The sequence below is a fragment of the Centroberyx affinis genome, unplaced genomic scaffold (genome assembly GCF_046629955.1).
Source record: "Centroberyx affinis isolate AG114_WGS23_722 - 3 ecotype Tasmania unplaced genomic scaffold, CSIRO-AGI_Caff_v1 ptg000774l_1, whole genome shotgun sequence".
NCBI classification, from domain to species: Eukaryota; Metazoa; Chordata; class Actinopteri; order Beryciformes; family Berycidae; genus Centroberyx; species Centroberyx affinis.
In genome coordinates this window covers 148,015-171,360 of record NW_027279382.1, presented here as the reverse complement: position 1 = coordinate 171,360, position 23,346 = coordinate 148,015, and the positions used below count along the sequence as shown (strand labels likewise).

Sequence of the window (23,346 nt, the reverse complement as noted above, 5' to 3'; positions counted from 1 at the left end):
TTACCTTATTGCAATGTCTTATAACAGCCTTGACAGTGTTTAATTTAGCAGTCTGAGACAGCAACCTTTACACACTGCCTTAAAACAGTCAATAAACTGTCATAAAAAATATACTTGTCTTTTCCTGTCAAACTCCTGTCAAAATACATTTCTATATGATGCACATTACTGACTAGATGTGCTCAAACACCGTACAATGTAATGAGAGATGAAAGATGTAAACCACTTGTTATGCATAAACTAATATCTGTGCAAACCACTACCTTTCTATACAACCAGTAGACTAGAGTACTATGTTTGGAAGTAAGATTGCATGTAAGGGGATTACAATAATCTGATAACAAAACATGGAAACTGTTACATGAGAGTAATTGCAACAGATAGGGGCAGATAGTTTTGAATAAAAGGGCATAATTTGTTGGATTATTCAGAAAACAGCAGGGGGGGATGATAACCAGATAAGAGGTTTTGTACATCTTCAAACTGTAGACTGTAATTTGGACTGAGCTGTTTTAATTGTATGTTGTATAGATTTTAACAAACTAATCCAAATGTATCTGAAAGCAATCATATTACTTTACCAAGTTTGAGAATTTCAATGGTATCATGTTACATTTAATTTATATTTACATTTGAGTCTTGAACTGATGCTGATTACAATATTTTACAATGAATTAAATCATCATCATTAACAAAACCAATAGTGAAAGGGGCAAAAGTCAAAGTGACAGCGCCCATAAAACAGATGTAACATTAGATGCAAGTAGAGGAGGAAAGTAGGGAGAGGGGAGAGGGGGACTGACGGCTCTTCAAGTGTTTATTGAACAGCTTTCAGTTAACACAAGAGGACAATGCCACCACTGGAGACACAGGAGCAAGATGTGTCTCCAGTGGAGTGAAGGCCAAGCCACTGCACAGACAAAGCCCAGCACCTGGTAGTAATGGAGAATAGGACACAGGCTCGAGTGTAGCTCATGACCATGGCCTGGATGTATGGGAGCAAAAAGCTGTCACATGGAGTACCTGGAGGAAGTACTGGAGGGGGTTGACATTGAAGAACTTGCTGAGTTGGAGACAAGGCAGGCTGCGGCATTTTGGGTAAATTGTAGCCTTACTTAAAGTGAACATTTATGATGCCCAGCCATAACAGTTATGACAGTCCAGACAGGAGATGACTAGCGCTTGTACAAAGTGCTGGGCAGAGTTCCTTGTAAGGAATGGTCTGATTCAGTAGGTTGTAGAGTGCAATCCTACAGGGTTGGGTTGTGGCTATGGTGTTGGCCTCACATGACAGCCGGTTGTCTCAGAAACCAATGGGATTTGTAGCAATCGGGGTAGAGTGGAAAGAAGAGTGGTTCATTATTTTCAAGGTTGAGCTTGGTTTGCTTGACTTATCCAACTTGTAATATCAGTTAGGCAAGCACAGACGCATGCCTCAATTTGGGTGTGCCAGGGGTGGAAATAAAGGTAGAGTTGAGTGTCATCAGCATAGCAATAGTAGGAAAAGTTATGGGGTGGGGTTAAAAGGCCAAGGCAATTAGCATAGTGATAAAAACTAGGTTCAAGGATCCCCAGTGTAGAAGGTATGTAGCAAAGACTAAACTCTAGCCATGATACTTGATAAGAGCGGCATTCATGTAGGAGGCAAATCAAGTAAGTGCAAAGCCAGGTCTGCAAGTGTGGCAAGTAACATCCAGTGATTCACTGTGTTAAAGGCAGCAGACATGTCTAACAAAATCATGACAGAGGAGTGAGAAACAGCTCTAGCAGTATGGGCTACTATAGCAACAGCAATGAGCACAGTCTCAGTAGGCTTCTCTGTGAGAAACATTGAGAAAGTTGGTCAGAGGCAATATATTCAAGATAATTAGGTGAAATATCAGCTGCCATCAGATGGGTTTTCTTAAAAATAGAAGCAACATTATTTAATTCAAAGACAGTTATATGCAGTGTGACATCATGGTGTGTTGATGGTTTTAGTTTGGAAAAGGTCAGCAGCAATATCTGAAGGAGGGATGAGGTGATATGGTCAAGAGGACAGTGGAGAGAGAGGGAAGGGAGAAGCAGGTGAAAGACAGAGAACAACTTAGAGAACAGTTTCTGCAGGTTAGAGACAGATTTGAGCCACTTTCTGTCAGATGCAAAAAAAAGCCTTGTTCACACATTTCACTAGGTTTCAGACAGCCAAGGGGCAGGTGGTGACAAATGAGCAGATCTGGATGAAAGGGGATGGAGGTTAAAGGATAATGAGAGCACAGCTAGAAATATGGAAGTCATGTAGTCTGTGAAAAGAGAGGAAGGAGTGATTGTAGAGAAAACACAAATTTCACCAGGATAGTGTGAGGTGAGGCCAGGGAACAAGATGGGTTCTATAAAAAAATAGAGAAGGATGCAAAATGGTGGTCCTAGACTTGAAACAGAGGTTTGGAGTGATGCAGACTCTAGAAAAGACCAGCTCAAGTTTGCTGCCAGCTTTAGGAGGACAGGCAGAGAGGAAGAGATCAAAAGAAGATAGGAATGAAATGATAGAATTAATCCTCTCTGCAGGAAGGTTGAAGCCACTTAGGAAAATGAGGGTTGTGCCATCTTCACTGAGAAGGCTGTCAAACTCACATTCGTGTCAAGTGGATCTGGGGGCAGATAATGGACAATAATGTGAAGGGGGCCAGAGTGAGGTACAGTGACGGCACAGCATCCAAATGAACAAAATGACAAGTGTGAGACAGGAGGAATGAGAAACTCCCACTCAGGAGAGATGAACAGACCTGAGCCACCATGGCCTCAACTCTTAAGAGAGGCACTGGAGCTGTATACTGCAGCGAGGGCAGGGGGTGTTGCTGTGTTCTCGGGGGTGATCTATGTCTCAATCAGAGCAAGGAAATACAGAGACAAGAGGGAACCATATGCTGAGATGAACTCTGGACTTTCTGGACTGCTGACTGAGAGTTCCGGAGCCCTGCCTCTACAATGTTTTAAGTGCAAGGAGACATAGAGGGATATATACGATTAGATAGAATGCGCTGGCAAGGGAGATGGCCAAGTCCCCAGAACGAAAACAGAGGAGGATAGAACAGGCATAAAAGGAAACTCATGGAGATAGATATGCTTGAAAAGAAGAGCTGGAGAGTCAAAAAGAAAAGTGACACAAATGATCAGTGTTGGTCCTTACTCATATCTTCCTCGATCAGCTTCCACAAATACATTGTAGTCTCACTCTTTGTGCGAGTCATTCTTGATGCCACATGGTTTAGTATTATGAGGCTACTGCTCTAGCTTTTGCTGTAGAGAACCTGAGGCCAAGAAATACTACTGTTGACAAGAACAATCCCCTACAGGCATATTCAGTTAATTAGCTGATTGCATACCAGGGGAGGGACAGAGTAGGAATGAAACAAGCATTAAACAAAAGGTTTTTAGCCTATGGAGACTAACCACAAGGTGTGCAGCTAGGAGCCTACTACATACATCCAACAAATCCCCTTGCTTACTTTGTATACACATTTCAACTGGATGAAGTGCCAGGCTTAAAATTAAATATATAACTAGTCTAAGCACAAATAATTAACTCAAGCACTGCTAACATAAGAATACATTACACTGTGTTGTGTTATATTATAATATGTTACGCTCAGGGAACAGTTCACTTCCCTCTCTCCCCAATCGTCCTCATTTAATTGTACCTGATCTCATCTGCGTCTTGCCCTCAATTGCGGGTAAAGGAAAACTCTTTACTTTGCTACTGGCTCTTATTTCTATACCTAGCTCTCCTTTAATACAGGGATGCTTGCTTGTTGATGAACCATGAATATTTCCATTTTTTCCCCCCATGTTATGCTCTACTTGCTCAACAATGTTTTGGCCCTTGCCCTTCTTCTGATTAGTTATTTCTTGCTTGCAATGCTGGTGAAAAATAAGTTTGCTCTGAATGAATGTGTCTGCTAAATGCTTAAAATGTAAAACTAAAATTGAAGTAAATCAAATTGAAATAAAAGCTATTGATAGATGCACAGATTACATTATTAAACAGGTAATCTGTATTGGATTCTCATAGAACCTTTATTTAGCTGTAGCTAGGAAAATACTGAAAAGCTGGGGAAATTCTGCACTAGAATAAATGTTTTATCTAAGAACAGTATGTCAGGTACACAAGAGTGTAGCTACTGAAAGGGGGAGAGGGAAAGTGGTATTCCCACATTGCTGTAGTCTGCAAATACTGTTTTGAAGTATTTCACTTGCCTGTGTACAAACCATTTCAAATGAGTATCATTCCTTTTGGGAGTGTGTGTGTGTGTGTGTGTGTGTGTGTGTGTGTGTGTGTGTGTGCGTGCGCATGTGTGTGCGTACTGTATGTGTGCATGCATAAGTGTGTGTGTGTGTGTGTGTCTGTGTGTGTGCAATGCAAGTGTAAGTATGAATGTCTGTTTATTTGGGTGTGACTGATCAATTGAGCCGGTGAGTAAACAAGTGAGTAACTTGAGCAAGAAAGTATGTAAAGGAAAGAAAAAGTCCTCAAAAAGCAACTACTGTAGCTGGAACATGAGCGTAAAGTATTTTCCAACAACTATCCTGAGTCATAGCTATGTCAGGAAAAGTGTGAATTCATCAGCTCAGGGGGAAGCTCTATTCTGTGACAAGAGTGTCTATTAGTATTCACATCCAGTGTCCAGGAGTGAATCTTCCCACCATTCAGCTATTCTCCCCACACAATACTCCTCATCAAAAACTGAATTGAGGTAGAGCAAACACACAAAGCACAAAGCCTCTGTGATTTGCAAGCAAGAAAAAAGAAAAAAACAGTACCTAAACAAGCAAAAATGTCTTATCATGAACAAAGCCAGCAGCATAGTTTACACGGGTGAGATTTATGCAGAATAGGAAATGTAATCAAGGCTTATTTATTTTGATTTCTTCCCAATTTTACAACTAAACAAATGTTTTCTTAGCAGAAATGAGTGTTTAAGTGAATATACAAACTCCCATCTGAAAACAAGAGATATCTTGTTACACAGGAGGTGATACTAAAATCACCTCTGCTCCTTCCAATAACATTCCATGGGTCTGCAGTATCTCCCTACCCGGCCAAAAAGAGAGGCTACGCAATCAAGTCACAAGACTTATCTATCAAAAGCAGTGTAAATAATTACCTCTGGTCGCCTCGCTGTGGACAGAGTTTTGTTTAGGAGGGGTGGCGGTGGTGTGGGTCATACCTCGCATTCTCGGGAGCCTGAGATGGTGTAGGTGCAGGGCCCGGTCCCATTGACAAGCACGTCCATGGCCTCCGAATTGGTGGGCTTGTAATCCACATAGTACTCCTGCAGCGGAGAGCTCAGGGTGCGCTCCGTCTCTCTAGCTTTCTTGCGCCGTTTGCGGGCCGCTGCTGAATGCTCCTGCAGCTGCTTGACACTGCTAGGATAGCGCTTCCACGACACGTAGATCACCAACAGAATCATTGCCACAGATAGAAAAAGGGCAACACTTCCAGCCACAATCTTATGGAAGGACACAGGTTCCAAGTCTTGCTCTGGGGGTGGCGCCACAGGTGGGGTAACAGCTGAGGATGTGGGGCCTCCAATAGACCCCTCTCCTCTCTTTCCAGAACCAGTAGGTGAGGCAGGAATGGCTGGGCGGCGCTCAGTCTCAGCAGGGACGCTGGATGGGGTTGGAGGAATGCTCACAGTGAGCATCGTCGCTGGGTTTGAGCGACAAACACCAAAAGCTTCAACAGCGTCCATCACTTTCTCACCCTGGGCTTTCTTGGGGGAGGCGCAAATCATGGTGGTCTCCTTTGCTCCTCTGAAGTTTCTCAGCCAGGCCACCAGAGGGCAGATTGCAGGGCCACAGTCCCATACATTCCCAGCCAGGCTGATGGTAGTCAAAGAGATCCAGGCAGCAACCACCTCTTGGGAGACATTGGTCAGCTTGTTGGAATCCAGGTTGAGGGTCTGCAGGTTAGGTAGGCATTGGTAAACTACGGCGTCCACTTCTGTCAGATCATTCCCAGACAGGTCTAGTTTCTGAATGGAGGCCCAGGTCCAGGTCAGGCCCTGGCTCATGGAGCGTATGCGGTTCCACTGCAGATATAGTGCTCGCAGATTGTAGAGTCGGGGAAAGTGAGAGAAATTGATCTTCGAGAATTGGTTGTGCTCTAGGTGCAGCTCAGTGAGCTTGACTAGGCCTGAGAAGGCATTCCGGGTAATACTCCGCAGGCGGTTATAACCCAGATCCAGGAACTCCAAATTTCTGCAATCTTGGAACAGGCGCACTGGGATGCTTTTCAGAGAGTTTGAGCGTATGTGAAGGCTGAGAAGCTTGCGCAGGCCCTGGAACTGGCCGGGCTGCAAGGCTTGCAGCTTGTTGTATGACAGGTCCAGATTACGCAAATTGGGGACAGGGTGGAATGTGGTGTTGTGGAGTGATGTGATCTTGTTGGAGCTCAGAATTAGCTCCTTGAGTCTGCGGACCCCCTGGAAGGCCATTCCATCAACAGAGGCTATGTAATTGTGGTCCAAGTAGAGCCAGATGAGTTGGTTGAGGCCCACAAACTGGCCTGCTCTAAGACTGGCAAGGCTGTTGTACCGTAAAGAGAGGCCCTGACAGCCTCCTGAGAGATTCTTGGGGACATCGCGAAAGGCGCTGGACTCGCAGTAGACGATTTTCCCATCACAGCGACAGCTCTTGGGGCATGGGCGCTCACTCAGGGATGGATTTGCCGCCAGCCACACCTGCATCAGCAGTTGCACCACTAGCCAGCGACGCCGCATGCCAGAGCCTATAGGGAGGGAGAGGGAGAGGGAAAAAGAGGGAGGAAAAACAGATTGAGCAGATGAAATTATTACAAACACCAAAACCACTGATTCATGATTTATCATTTCCTATGGTTAACAATTATATACTGTATACTGATGTGCTTACTTTGTCTGGTGTGCAATATCAGAAATTAGGGTGGCTCACAACCTACAGTGCCTTTAAAAAATATCTTGTAAGATAAATTGAGAGGATATACTTATAGTCACCAGATCTACTGATTTATAGCCTGAAAACTTGTGGCCCAGCAATCTTGGAAGTTGTACTTACAACATCTGAAAAGTATCCTGAGGTAATAATCACCATCTCAACTTTCTTCTACATTTGGATTTTTATCTTCACATCATTATGGGTAACAACACTGATTTATGCAAAAAGATGTACACCTATCCCTACAGGAATGCTCATAGTCATCATATGAATAACTGTATGTGCATCTAAATGAAAAGGACACAAATTCCCTTGCCAAGGCACTGAAAGAACCAAAGCTTATAAGCAAAGTTGCCAAACAACAACACATTGCGAGTTGAGAAGATCAAGAAGATCATGCATATCCATCATCTTATCATAAAGGGAAGAAGATTTCTCCACTTCCAGATTGATCCTCCTCTTCTAGAGATGCCAGGACTTGTAAACCAGGACCCCTCTATTGGCCCCCAGAGAGATCAGGGCCCTTTTTCACCCCCTACTAAGAAATGCTTGGATTTCCCTCCACTCTCCTAGAAATGTCAGAGATCTCTTCCTCCTTCAAAGAAGCCAGATTCCTCCTCCTCCCCTCATTCAGAGTTCCCAAATTCCTCCACACAATTTCCAGAGATGTCAGGTCCCTCCTTCACCCTATTTCCATAGATGTCAGGTCCCTCCCTTGGCCTATATCCAGAGTTGTGAGATTCATCCATTAAATCTCCAGAAATATTAAGTCCCTCCTTCATACCAGTTCCAGATTTCCAGGTCCCTCCATCCCAGATCCAGAGATTCCAGGTCCCTCCTCTCAACTTTCACAGTGGTCAGGTAATCCTTCCCCTTCCTTTTCAGAGCTTCCAAAGATGCCAGGTCCCTTGTATGACTCTCATTCCCAGTTAACAAACACACCCTATTTAGAGATTACAGCTTCCCCCTACTTAACCCCATTTTAGACCCCTCCCCATCCCAAGCCCTTTTCACCTTTTTGCCCATGCATCTCACTTTGTTGCATCACAGACATTCTCAACAATATTTCATCAAACCCAACGTTTTCCAACCTACCTGCCCCTATAGATATCCCTACATAAACATCACAGTGAGACTTTCGCAGAGGTTGTAGCAAAAGGAGTGTTGCCTACTGAAGATGCAAGCAAGCTGTCTAACTTCCATAGCTTCACAGAAGTAAAGGAATGTGTCACCTGCACCAAGGGATCCGCTCCTGGTGCCGGACTAGGACATCAAACTAGTAACCCAGTAGGCCTATGTTCAAATATTTTCTGAAAATGTTACTGTGTGATTGTGTGGCCTCTGAATCCATTCATGTGTCACATGCAATGTCAGACGTCTCAGACAGCACTGATCAGATTTTGACAAAACGTGGTGATATGACGCATCGTTCCACTGCGTTAGCCCAAGGGGAATGCTTCAATTGCATGTCAATACAAAGTGACATATATGTTACCGACTGACCCAGAGGGGGACTGCATCATTCATGGGGGATAACTTGTCTCTACTGTTGCCTTGTTTTAATAACAAACACTCTTTTCGATAAGTATTAGTACATAAGTCTCCCAAGCATAATAATAATTCCATCTCTGATTTATCTTTTATCTTATCTTTTATCTTAAATAATAGTAGGGTAGGAATGGCAAGTTATGGCAAGGTTATTATTCTTTAAAGTTTCACTATCTATCTATGGTGTACAAATACTATAATGGGTCAAGATTTTTTTTTTTTTTTAATTTAAGAGAATATTTACACAAAGATTTAAACCAGTCAAGAAAAAATCTGCTTGTCTCCAATATGTGTTATATTGTTTTAACATTATTTTGGTTTTATCCTACCAAGAGCTCATGAAATAAAATACAGATTGATTGAATGCTACAACTGAATTAAATCATACATGTTTTTTTTATGAACAGATTTCTGCTTGTATTACAGTCTTCCCATGAATCTAGTGGAAAATGTTAACACTTGTTAAGCTACACTAGACACAGTTGCTCCTAAAACTATTAACTTAACTTTCAAAAGCTTCCATAGTTAAATTAGTATTAGTATTATTACTAGTAAATTAAGAACAGGAACTCAGACTACACCACCTGATCCTGATTTTAGTTAGTATTGTAAAACTAGACTAGACTAGAATTGTAAAATGTCCATATTGCCATAATACTCTTTCTATTCACTTTCTATCATAATTATTTCATTTGCTACTGGCCCTTTCCATCATATTTCAAACTTGTCCAGACTATTTCTAAACAGCTGAATCAGCACTCCTCCATTCCCTCCTCAGTCATTATACACCTGTTGCTAACATCTACACATTTCTGTCTAAAGTATTAGAGAAAAGTGTTTGTAAATGATTAAATTCCAGTCTTGGTATCTTCTAAACACAGTGCAGAGACGTTTGTAGTGTTCCAGTGGTCACATTTTAATTCATTATCTTTCACTTTTTGTGAGAGGGACAGACACTGTTATTAAAATGGTTTATATGTGTGATAGGCAGTTCTTTGTTGCCCTGGATAGTTCTATATCCTCCTCAGAGTTTAGTTATGTGATAACTCAAGGTTCCACGCTCCCATTTTGATTTCTATATACAGTATGCGCTCTCACTTGGTCAAATGATTTTGTGGTCAAATAAATTGCAGAAATATGTTTTCATTGCTATGCCAATGATGCACAGAACTATTTGTCTATATAACTAGTGATACAAGTAGCCTTGGCAGTCTTAACAATTGTCCAGCAGACATTAAATGTTACATTTAGTCCACCAGTTCCTTATAAATGGGAGTCATTTTTGACGGTGGTCTATTGTTTAGTCTTGATACTACGAGTTGAGAAATATATCCAAAATTAAATGTCTACCCCTTGCACACTTGAAGAAATTATATATGCCTTTTATCATCTCTAATCTGTATTCTTGGCTTGCCTGTAAAACTCTCCTGTCTGCAACTAGTTCAGAATGCAGCAACTAGTCTTCTAACTGCACCTAAAGAGAGAGATCATATAATTAATATTTTAGCCATCTTTTATGGGCTTCCAATTGAATTTAGAATTAATTTTATTGATTGCTTTAAAATAAATGAATTACTAAGACTCAATTTATACTTCTTATTATCGTTCATTTTGACCAAATAATGATTATCATATGATCATTGAGTGGTATAAAGCCATCTCAAAGATTGTTCAATTCAATCACATAAACATTATCCTATCCTAACGTAAAGCATGTCATTATTCCAAATTCCAAGGTTTTGCTGTTGGATTGATGTCTTTTACATTGCATGTTTACAATGAAAGTAAAGACAATACGGTGACAACCAAATTTTAAAAGAAAGCAACTTGCAATTCATATCTTTTCATATCTTTGTCTGCATTTGCATTCAGTCACCCTATAAGCCATCATAGCAGCAATGGCAAAAACAGATATGTCATGAAAGCCAGCCTGTACAGAGCAAATTAACATTCAAGAGCTGATGGTTGTGTATACAATTCCGGAGGCGTATCAATTTAGAATCCAGACATTTCATGTTGAACCAAACTGAAGCAGTAAAGGTTTCTGCATGAATCATCCCTTCTGCTTTCCACAAGTTCAAATAAAAGAGTCACTCTAAACCCTATGGAATTAGACAACTCATCTCTGCTACAGAGAGCAGCTGCATGAATACCAAATATGCCTGTGTTAAATGAAGGTAGCAAGAGAGTATGATTAAATATTTTGTGATGCACATGTTCATTATTCTTTTGGATGCTTATCTCGGATGCTGCATTACAAATTCTGTTTGAAAAGTGAAGGCAAATGGTCAGTGGACTGGTAGCCTGCTGTGATATCACTCCTTGTCCCTAGGTGAGACAGAGTTGTTTCCATTAAAATCGTTCCCCTTTACAGAGTCACTAATGATCTGTCATTAAGATGCATTGATTTCCTCTTGGGCGGGTGGGATGGGGGGATTCACTTCTTACTTGTGTTTCTTTTTTTCTCAAGGCAATATCCTCAGTGCAAATCAAGTACGGATCTTATTACCATTATCAGAGTGAGATAAGATTAATACGTCAGGAAAGGAGAAGTCCATACTTGGTTAATTAGCTTAGACATTTAAAATGTATGATCTGTTGGCAGGCGTCATCCTGGATTTTCCTTTATATTAAATGGATGTTGACAGGTATTGTGTTGCATGCTAAGATGTTTTATATGTAGATGTGATACAGCGATGAGCGAGTAATGAACTTTGCTGTAAAACTGAGATGCAGAGACAACGAAGGATCTACAGGCTTTGGTGATACTTGCAGCTTAATTGTGGCAATATGCATGTTTCAAATTTCTTGGTTTTTTTTCTGTAATCTTTGCAGGCTTTGTCAGAAATAATTCCTTGACATAGAGTGGCTGAGCAGCATTATACAGCATATGTTATCTAACATAGCCATTTTGCTGCTTGCCAAGCATCTGCTGATCCCATATGGGTATTGTATGTGTGTGTGTGTGTGTGTGTGTGTGTGAGAGTGTGTGTGTGAGTGTGGGTGTGTGTGTGTGTGTGTGTGTGTGACACTCTTCCTATTTGTTTTCAGAAGAATCTTTCATCATTCGTTACAGATGGAGAGAACCATGGGACTGTGCAGATAATTTGTGCTTGCTATTGATTATACCAGCAGATACATCAATCATGTTTCTTCGTCTTGTATCCCACGCTTGCGATACTTTCATATAAATACTACAGAGACAAATATGCTGATCAAAAGACTGTCTATTGTGATTGTGTAGAAAGTGTATCTCTGAATACATTGTCAATTTGTTCTATTTAAGTTTGTGAGTATAAGCTAAACTAAATTACCAACAACTATCTGTGTGTGCCTCAAAGGCTTACAATGTGAGCAAAAAACAGGTGGAGACACTAGTGCAGAAAAGTAACAATGTATTAACATTGTTACTCTTCTGCACTACTGTAGCATAATGCCCATGTGTAATGTGCCATGTGCATTTAGAGCAATTGAATAGAACACAATTTATACTGTGGAACAGAATGTGTGGGCTGTTAAACTCGATTACATGTTTGCTAAATTCTGTATGTGTTTGAATCGTATCCTGGGAGAATGGAGAAAGGAACCCCCTATTGCTCTTATTTCCCATGTGCATAATAGGCTCGCTTTATTGAAAGCGACTCTGCCGTCTCTTTCAGATTGAGCCTGCCTCACAAGGCACCTCTCTCCCCTTACTGACACTGTATGTGGTTTAATGAGCGCTCTGTGCACTAATGCCTCTGTAAGCCATCTCCTTCCCCACTACTGCTCTAATCTTATTCACAGAGGAACACAAGTCACCCTCAGAGGTGTCACTCATGGGGTTTGCGTCTCTATACCTCTTACCTGCTGTACCTCTCTCCTCATTACTGTTCTCCTGCCATATCTACTTAGATGAACTATTCCCTCGCACTTCTGCTCTCGGCTGAAATTATGCTAGTTAGGTGTGTTCTTGAACTCTGTGGCCTTCAGTGGGTTTTTCCAGTCCGAGCTCTGTTTTCATGCATGTGGTCAAGACCACCTCCTTGCTGCTTTTCCTTCTTTGTTGTTTTCCATATTCACTCCCACGCCATCTTTTTATTTCATGTTTTCTTTTTCATTCTCTTTCTTCCTTTCTTTCTTTCTTTCTTTCTTTCTTTCTTTCTTTCTTTCTCTTTCTTTCTTTCTTTCTGTCTTTCTTTCTTTCAGGACCAAATCGCTTCTTTTTCTTTTTTACATTTCTATATTCCATACAAATATATATATTACATACAGATCTGCGCTGCTCATTTTTCCTTGTCGCCCATTTGAGTTATTCATCTAAATCTAATATGGATGGATAAGTCAAGAATAAAGTTTGTTTAATGGCATCTGCTTAATGCTTAGTTACATAGCAGACAACCCCGCTGTCCTCAGCACAAGAAGATGGCTACTTCTGCCTCTCAACCCTAACACATAGAGAGAGTAAGTGCACTTTACTGCTGACCTAAAATAAAACCAAATGTAGCTTAATAACTTGGCAAATGGACTCGCTAACTGGTGCACTTTGAGCGCACACAAGTGGCTCATTGCTATTTGCTGCCTGTCATTGACAAAACTGCTACCAGACTCAGCCTTGCCCACACATAGCGCCTGGACAGGAGCCTAACGCATAGGGAAGGACGTCCCCAGACCAGCCCAAGCCATCCCATTAGTCTCCAATTATCTTTGAGATGATAGCCAGGCCTGCCAAGTTAGACCCATTTCGACAGTAGTTGGGAAGCATTGTTTCCTGGTTTGCTGGTCTTGTGTTTGCAACGCTGATTAGGTACAATATAGAAAAGCACTGCAGGGAGTAACATCATGAATTCTTCTGCACACACACACACACACGCACACACACTGACTGTATGTTTTGTTTCTGCCTCTTGTCTGATTCCTGATTTCCCTTGGCGGCAACAGTTCCACCCGGGTGGAGTGACTGAGAATAACCAATCAACCTTCACCTTTCAATGTGTTGCAGTTGAGTCAGTCTCTGCCCTTCTTACAACTCTGTCCTGAACTCTACAGTTTTGCATATGAATGCTGTAAACACAGAGAAAATATACCAAAATCTACAAAATCTGTCAAACTGACATTCAACACTATGTGGATCCAACCGAGCTGCAGAGCATAAGTGTAAATGTGCAGGTAAAGAACAGCCAGCTGACCTGGAAGTAGACAATGCTCCTGCGTCTTGCTGTCCACTCTGTTTCTAAGTGCAAGATTCGATTAGCTCGTTAGGTTCAGTACAAACTAGTTTGCAACTTCATATGGCATTTTTAAGGTTATTCTATTTTTCCTGTCCATCTATCATCTTATAATAACTTAGATATCCAAAAAACAAGACTATCAGTCCTTGGGCAGCATTCCCTCTACCAGGCTGGACCAAAGGGTGTAAAAACAACAGCAACAACAGCAATTCAAAAATAAAAACAAATCTTAATGGGGGGTATGTTTTTGGAATATGCCACTCTACTGCAAATTATACTTATTTGTTGTTCTTGACCTGAAGAGACCCTGCAAATGACTCCTACTTGAAATTCTGAACCTGCTCCTTAGCTGACCAGACTGAACTACAGTTGAGCTAATGTGTGGTCTGTAGCTGTATTTTAGACCATGCAAAACATTTTGCTGTGAGGAATAATTAGAGAAACATTGTTGGCTGTCTTTGACTAGGGCCCATGGCTAACATAGCTAAACATTACTATTTTATGCTGACATTCCAGCTGCTTCACAAGGCATCAATTTTCTACTTTGAAGATGTGTAAACGTAAATAAATAAATGCTTCATATGTGCAAGCTATTGCCCTCAGTGGAGCTGTTGTTACCCTCCTTCACCTGCTTCACCTGACATTTCATGCACGTTGTGTTTTGGAGGCTGTAGGGCCAGCAGAAGGTCATATGTTGGCTATAGGGCCCCTCTGAACTCTAAAACCAGCCAAGGAAACAGGACTGGTTACTTAATAGCACACCCTGGTTAATTTTAAACAGCAAACTATCATTCCATCTGTTTTATTTTCTTCTTTGGAAGACAACTGGGCATAATTTTTCACAGCAAATTTGTTTTCTGATGTACTGAAGGTGTGCAAAATGTTGTTTCCGAGGGCCCCTAAATTTAACCTGGAACTCTGAAATTACCATCCGCACCCTACTGTTCCATTTCTGCAAAGCAGATCTCCTTCCTCATGATATGGGCCATGAAACATAAGTGCATTGCATGCTGTTAATGAAGAGTATCACAGTCAGCTACTCCACTAGATAACTGAGACTACAGTTCCATGTAATCATCACATAATTGTGGGCAACAGCATGAAGCTATGGTTGGCAAAAGTTGTGTGTTTGTGGGCATGCCTGGGCGTGTGTGTGTGTGTGTGTGTGTGTGTGTGTGTGTGTATGTGTGTGTGTGTGTGTGTGTGTGTGTGTGTGTGTGTGTGTGTGTGTGTGTGTGTGTGTGTGTGTGTGTGTTTGTGTGTGTGTATGTGTATGTGTGAGGAGGGGAGGGGGCGTTTAAGTCATTGCTAAAATTGCTGCATCAAGTATGCAGGGTTTTTCTCTGATGCTGAAGTAACAAATGGGCCCATAAGCCAAGTTTGGGATGTGTCATCTAAATATGAAGCATCGATTTTCCATGTTAAATTGTCAACCCTAGCATGGTTATTTTGCAGCAGGTACATAAATGGTGACTGAGCTCATACAGACTGTACAGTATAGCTTTGTGTGCTGTTGTAGCTTATATTGATGCGGTGCAGTAACCCACTGTGGGTCGATATATCATGCGGTCTCACAATTTATGGCACAGCACCACCAGTGAACTTGGCCATCTGTATAAGAGTTAAAGAATGGCTGAGGGGATTAGGCTACCTCAGCCAATGATAACAGACCTAGCAGATGCAGAGCGGGGGGATGAACTCCCGAAGCAACACAAATGTAGAAATTACTTGAAACCAGGGGGAAAGCCTCTAAATAAATAAAGAAAAAAAATCGCTATTAGGTTAACCACATGTCACGAGCACCACAGAGGGCCAGAAAGTGAGAGACAGAGGGACCACGAGAGAGCGGGGGCGGGGTATGTTATGTGTGTATGTGTGCGCGCGTGCGCGTGAGAGAAAGAGAAAGTGGTAATACGGTAAAATCTCTCTCTCACACACACACATACACACAGCCATACACTTGCAAATACCCCCCCCCCCCCCTCTCTCTCTTTCTCACACACACACACACACGCATATTATGTGCACACATGGAACTGAGAGTGAAATGGGAATAAAAACGCGCGCGCGCACACACGGTCAAATATATAATCATGTATTACTGAGCGAGAGGGGCATTGGGAGAGAGAGAGAGAGAGAGAGAGAGAGAGAGAGAATGAATTGAGAGATGGGGGCACAGTTTTATGCACGATTTGGAGAGTCCCTCTTGATAGCAGGTGCAGAATACGATGGCTTTCTTGAATGAGAATCAGTCTGCTAAGCAAAACCTGCACGACTGACGATGCCTTCAAACCAGAAGAGTTCTGGGATTGCAATAGCACTGGACTGAATGTGGTTAATAGCGTATGAGCGTGAAGCCTATGGGCAATCAATGATTATGCAGGACCATGCTTTATAAAGTTGACTTGCTTCCAACATTTACCATGATTAGCATTCCAGTCCATGTCAATAAGCCAGTCACTCTAACTAGTCAAGAAAAAAAAAAGAGAAGTTCACACTTAAACAAACAGCCTTGTTTGCTCTGGCCATGATTTGGGACAAATCTATAAGGCACTCGCTTGCAAAACACAAAATAAGTATGCTTAGTCTCTAATACCGCAAGGAAATGGAGGAAAACACATTGCAGCTCTGCGACTAACAGGCTACAGCCTAGGCTTCCGCCACATTCCTCAAGCTTCCCGAGCCACTTGGAAACAAAAAAATGCCGATAAGGCTTGCTGGATGTTACAACAGTGCATTTGCAAAGGCAACCATGTTTGTAATGCAAACATCTGATTCAAATCGGATTCTGTTCGGAAGAGTCAAGACATTTGTGTGGCATGTTTGGTATGGGAAAAGAAGAACACTGTCTCTTTTGCAACAACCTCGGCTATCATGAAGATGGTAACAAAAACGGCACTTACCCATATCCGTTTATCTGTCAGCTCCAGTCCACAGGTTTTAATGGCTTCTAGTGCGCGACATCCGAGTCCGCATGACGCGCTCTCCACAGACAGGTACCGTCCTAATCCACTAGCCCGGTCGCTCCGCGCAGCCGCCGATTCCAAAGCGCACCTGCCCGTTACTCTCCCGGACCTGGATGTGCTATCCGGGTTAGTTCTGCATCTGTCAGTTCCACAATTTAACCGAGTAGAATGCCATTTACTTCCAACTACAGATTTAAAAAAAGGATCCAGTTTTAGAAGTCCCTATCCATGTTTTTCCAGCACAAAATCGTTTTCTTTTTCAAGTTACAGCCAAAAACGCTGCTGCAGCAGACGTAGATGATAACGAAGCCACATCCAAGTCAGTCATGTCAGTGTTAAATACGCGTGATGATTCCGGGCGAAATCTTCTCACAAAACTTCACAAATGCGTTGGCATGATGCGCAAAACGATGCGTAATTTTCCAAAGGAGTGAAGGAGCATTTTAGATTCCTCCCCCCCCCCAGTGAAAGCTTGACTGAGTGGGCAATCAGACTCTATTCTTAAGGATGCTCAGTCTGGTCCGCGCATGGCGCACAGAGGAAAGCAATGATGGGTTAACCACAATTCTCTGCAAAAAAAAAAAAAAAACAACAAAAAAAAAACGTTGTCAAACGAGCCTCACGGAGTAGTCAAATATCCACCCTTTCATCCAAATGTTCCTTTCGTTCTCGTCGTTCAGTTTGAAACACTACATGACGCTGTAGTTAATCATGTCTGCATGTCAGAGCAACTTTGTCAGGCAGAATCGGAATGCCCTCTTCTGGTGAGACTGCGACCCATAAGCATGTCCTAAGGTGCATCGTGAGTCAAATCATGTTACAGTAGCACGTTTTTTTTTTTTTTTAAGGATGGCTGGCACAGGTGAAGAGGGAATTAATCCTCCAGTCACAGAGAAACCTAAGCGAATGAAAAAAATAAACACACATTTGACTCCAAAAGGTTGCATTCCAAAATGAGATATCCACCAGTGGAAAACAATTGGTCACAATGTTACAAAGTAATGATTGAAAAAAAATGCACATTAAGTAATATCTGTATAATAACGCCGCTCACTTTTGATGACGCAATCATATGCATGAGATGTTGAGGGGATGCACCGATCATTGAAATGCTGAAAAATTAATATTAGTGTTTCCCCAACATTTGTTTTTGTTTTTTTCATTTGTGTAGCTCTAATGTTTTAAAGTGTGTGTGTGTGTGTGTGTGTGTGTGTGTGTGTGTGTGTGTGTGTGTGTGTGTATGTGCGGGCGTGCGTGCGTGTACGTGCGTGCGTGCGAAAGCCTATAAATGGGCAGAAATCGAAGAGGAAGGAAAATAGCAGCCGATACGCCAACTCCTGCAGGACGGAGCGCATTGTCGCTGTCCAGTGCTGAAATGACGCACTTGAGCTGCTGGTGAGCGGCTGCCAGACTGCGAGAGCGGCCGCTGTCCAGGGTGCTGATTCCCGGGACTGATTTCATGTGCAAATATGAGGGAAAGTTTCACGTCTGGGGGGGGGGGGGGGGAGAGAAGAAGTCATAAACAGAATCCTGCTTAACGCTCCACGCTAATCCGTATTGGAAATGCAATGGTGCTTAATCGACAGCGTTCTCCCTCTGCGTCACCCCTGCTGCCTTTTAAGGATTGGGTATATTTAACGAAGTAATAGGAATCTGAATTTTTAATGTGCATTGCATCTACGCTGGGTTGCTAATCTTTGTTGCCCCCTGCCCCTCCTCACCTAAATACAGTTGGCCTTAAACATATATTGGCACACCAGTTTCCTCTAGAATAAATAGATTTTAAGTAAAGACATTTTAAGCAACAAAAAACACGGACATTAACGTCAGATTTCTCTGTGAAACACCTCACTGTTTCTATTCAATTGAATGCATTTGCTAGATGGGACACAGCAGTGAGTAGCTGAATTTGCTGCACAGAGAATGAAACATACTGTAGGTAGAAAAATCTTTTGCAGCGCTGAATAGCTGAATTGACTTAGACTGAATGGACAAAGTGGAATGAGTTTCAGAAGAGTTAAATATTTTGTAGAGGCGAATTTAGGCGAGTTCAAGCCCTGACCTAACCTAAACCTTCAGACTGGCAAGTGTCACGTGTGTTTTCACAGTGATCCTACTTGTCCTGAATGATTAGCATATTGTGACAGTATCTCTCCCCGGACCCACCGGCTATTTGGTGTTCCTCCCTCTCATCTACTCTCTGATGATGAGCATTAATCAAAAAAGGCTGTGACATGTCGGCTACCTGTTTTTCAGAGCACTTCTCAAAATGGAGCCAGACATTTTCTGACACCATCTCCACCGCCGCTCTTAAAACTCAGCATCCTGTAGCTCGCCTTCAGTATCTGCTCCCATGCAATTTGGCTGATGGCTTCAATTCTGGATCCAGTTCAACAAGCAGAGACCATTCTGCTGACAGCGCTAAAACAATTAATACCCTGTGAAGTTATGGAGCTTGAGACAGTGCCAGCCTACAGGCTACAACAGTGATTTCTCTCCTCAAGAAATATTACCGGCTACTTCACCTATACTTCTTCACTCCACCTATGGATTGCCTCCCCTTGTTGGTTTAAGTGAGTGTCTGCCAGGTGGGCTGTCTGCAACAATTTAACCTGGGAGAAAAAGACTGTGGCTTTGAACAAAATGGTCTTTTTCATTTTGCTCTCATGTAAAGGTTGTTTCTCTTTGTTTTGTTTTTTTACAGTGAACACAACAAACTGCAGCTGGTCAACACTGTCATTATTTAGTTTAAAATAAATATTTGACAAAACTCGTTCACATGTTGAACTTTCTATCAGGAGGCAAAAGTTAGGACTCTTCAGTGATTTCAATAGTACGGCTTTTTGAGCTCTGTTGTAGCCTATTGATAGGAACAAATGAACAAATAAATACCTATGCACACACACACACACACACACACACACACACACACACACACACACACACACACACACACACACACGCACACACAATGTGGTTTTATTAGTCACAATCAATTTTACACACATATTCAAATTCTAGAGACATACAATATGGAGACAAAGTGAATATAACACAGAGCAAATGAGGAATGAAAATACGCTGGAGATGGAAATAGTGCGTTCATCATTCCTGTATACAGTCCTGTGAGAATTAACGCATGAGATGGCTTGCAAGGTTAAATAACCTAATAAAGGGATGAATGCATGACTGGGTGAATGAAAATAGATGGAGAGGGATAATCTTGTAGTTGCCTAAAAGCGTTTAATAAGCATCTAAGTCCATCTGCTGGGAGCATGTTGTTTACTGTCATGGACTAAACCCACTTTTGTGATAAATACATATCACATATCAAAATTAAAAACAAAAAGAAAGATAGATAGATAGATAGATAGATAGATAGATAGATAGATAGATAGATAGATAGATAGATAGATAGATGCATATATACATACATAGAAACAAATATAGATAAACAGGCTGCAGATGGGTGGATGACCTACCTGTAGGTAAATGTATGGCCTTCAGTGGAGCATGTGTTCTGTCTAAGTGATTCTGACAACAGAAGATATTTTCAGGCAATCTCCAGGGTGATGGACAGCTCTGCTCTGTCCTTCCCATGTTCACATTAGACTGGGACTTGTTCTCTCTGGTGTTTCTTTTCTTTTTCCATTTCCTCTGATCTTAAGCCTGGCAGAATCATCTTAACCTGCCTCAAGGCAATTTTCAACCTGACACAGGATTCTCGGGTTCACCTATGAATGTGAATCATCGAGCAAATATCCAGGGACGAGTAACGGCGAACACTGAGCGATGTGAAAATAGAAGTTTCCTTTGTCCCCTTTTGCTTTTTCATAGATGTTTCCCACACAAAGACTGTTATGATGCCAAGGTTGCCACAGCAGATGTGGAAGTTGTAAATCCCTGTTTTGCAGGTCGCCTCCATTAACCTTTACCCCAAGCTGGGCTCCAATCTGGAGGGCTGTGTTCCACACATTGCAGCTGAGGCTGAGGCTGAGGCTGCTGGGCTTGGGCGTACATGATACCAGACATATGTATAGTTGTTGAAGCGCCCAAAAACAAGCAGGGTAAAGCACTTCTATTTGTACTGATCACAGAGGAGAACAGTAGAATCTCCAATATTGTGTTGTTGCTTCATAACGGTGCAAAACATGACCACACTGAGAATATGATTTTTTCTTTAACCAGATATAGCCCTGCAAAATAGGGCTGAAAGATACTGACAAAATATTGAAAAGCGATTATTTGACAGAATATTGCAATAGTGATTTAAACTGTGATTCATATCATCAGTTTCAGTTCATCAAGTTTTTTTGGTCATACATTTTTTAGTATTTTCAAATTGTTTCAAGAAATGTGATTTTGTTAAAAAAAAATGTCTGTCAGTGTGCAGGATTTACTGAGTTTGAGTCTGATTAAATTTTTTCACCAATATTGTACTTGATTCATGGACCAAAGATTACCTGCAGCTCTAAAACTCTTTGTCTCTTAACCTCTGAACCTGCAATTAATTGCAGGTTCTGCGATTTGGAAATTGCAGAAGTTCATATTGCAATTTCATTTTTTTTTTTTTTCAATTAATTGTTCAGCTCTGCTGCAAAAACAGGATAACACGCTTCTATTAGTTCTGATCACAGAGGAGAACACTAGGTCTTCTGATGTTGTTGTTGCTTCATATGGTGCTAAACATGACCGCATTGAAGATATGAGATTTTGCTGATCAAAGACACTATATATTTGTACTGAACGTGTATAGTGTTCCTTTCATCCTTGTGCCTTTCTCCTAAGACTTTTCCTCACCCAACTGCTTGCATCCATGCTTGCACTTCATGTATTTTGTCCTGGCAAAGATGTGAGAGATAAGAGGTGGGCATCTGTGTGTGACAGGGCCTTGCCATCTGTCTCCTGCCCATGGGGTCTCTATGGACATAAGCTCACATGGGTAGAACATGGGTAGGCAGATAATCTCCGGAGTGTAGTTCAGATAGTCAGTGCATATCGTTACAGTGAAGAAACATAAGAAAAAAAAGCAGCAGTCAAAGGAATAAAATAGAATATTGAGAAAATACTCTTTCTTGTGCACGCATACCACCAAGGTTAAATCTTGTTTTCTTCTTGGAGGAGTGGGAATGCCAAATTACCAAAGGGTTCCAAGAACGTGCTTACCTTGATATCTGAGGGTATGATGCAATCTTATGTTGGCGCTGTTGAAATGGAAAGCGTGCCGGGCAAGAATGCTGTCTTGTATCATGAATTTCATAACAGTCTGTTCTACACCTAGAAGCTTCCGCAGCTTTTCTCACGTGGAGTCACAATATATAAAAGTAAAGACACAAGGGATGTCTGCTAATGCTCTTGTGAGAAAGAGGAATTTACATAATGTGACATGATAAGGATCTATAAAACCCAGCAGATCAATGAGGTCCAATTACAGGCCGCTGGAGTTTCTTATCTGCTTCAGTTTAACTTTGTGCTGCCTGTGGTCCTCCACTTTCATTAAATCTCCAATGTGATTAGGCTGGCTGATTGGCACAAGTTAAAGATTATCATTGAACACAATCACTATTTGCTTGCTTGCTTTTGTGCTCAAAGACATAAGGAAAACATCCTCAAGGACACATTTTATGTAGTTAGTAATAAATAGCATTTTATGCTCTGGCAATATAATTTCTCATATACTGAGAACTATTATTATCATTATTATATCATATCATTCCCTTGGATAATTCATGCTATGTTAATAGCTTAATGACTCTCTTTTACTGGTGACCTTTGTTAAAAAACGAACACATGCTAAAAGCATGAAAAACAGGGTCGTCGTTACGTTTTTCGTTTCTCCCCATCTTGCAGTTTTGGGGGCCTTTGGGAGCGCTGTGAGCTGTGGGGCTGCACCTTCGTTAAAGTGCATTCACCTGTGAGAGAGTCAGAGCCATCCAAGGTTACTGCCAGGAGGGGTAAGGGAAAACAGACTTTTTGCACAGTGCAAAAAAAAAAATGCCCCGCCCCCGCCCACACACACATACACATACACATACACACACACACACACACACACACACACCACGCACACACACAGATGCACAATCTCACCTACAGACTTACTGACAAGTCCAAAACATTGTTTTTTCATAACTCTCTTTCATCTATATTTGTTATTCTAAGGCTTATGTAGGCCCTACTGTAGATTCATTTGTTTGTTTGATGTTCCCCATTTCTGTCTTTCATCTCGCTGAATGAATAGCATTTGACTTTCAAAGAAAATGGGCTTTTCATCCCTCCCAACAACTTCATTGTTGACTCATGGATCACAGACGCAGTGAGAGCATCCCTTTCTGGTGCTGAACAGGAAGGAAAGCGATTCCTGCACATGGTGTTTATAGTGTCATGGTGACACACTGGAGGCGCACAGATTAGCAAGGCTCTAAAGAGCACTTCTCATGTGACTCAGCATGTTTGGCCAATTACCCAGCATGCTACACTGTCCCTTTCCCTTGACACACCCACTTTGTGCCACATTCCAACAGGGGTGGTAGCTTTGTCTGACTCTGTCCCTTCATCCCTCTCTCCCCTCATTCCTCTATTTTTGGCATCAGACATTCTGGGCACGTAGGCCTCAGCACAATGTAAATTATTCAGCCTGGCTTGCCGGAGGCTGGGAGCGAATCATA

The 23,346-nt window shown here is 41.8% G+C and overlaps 1 protein-coding gene across 1 annotated transcript in view; it reads right to left on the bottom strand.

The window, feature by feature from the left end:
- The window catches only part of LOC139644705 (leucine-rich repeat transmembrane neuronal protein 4), a 97,572-nt gene extending 76,874 nt beyond the window's left edge, over positions 1-20,698 (bottom strand). Inside the window, exons 1-2 of the mRNA XM_071520165.1 lie at positions 20,614-20,698; positions 5,208-6,769 (exon numbers count right to left, since the gene is read on the bottom strand). Coding sequence (XP_071376266.1) covers positions 5,208-6,769; positions 20,614-20,698 — 1,647 coding nt within the window. The remainder of the gene's footprint in view (positions 1-5,207; positions 6,770-20,613) is intronic.
- Positions 20,699-23,346: the final 2,648 nt, after the last annotated feature.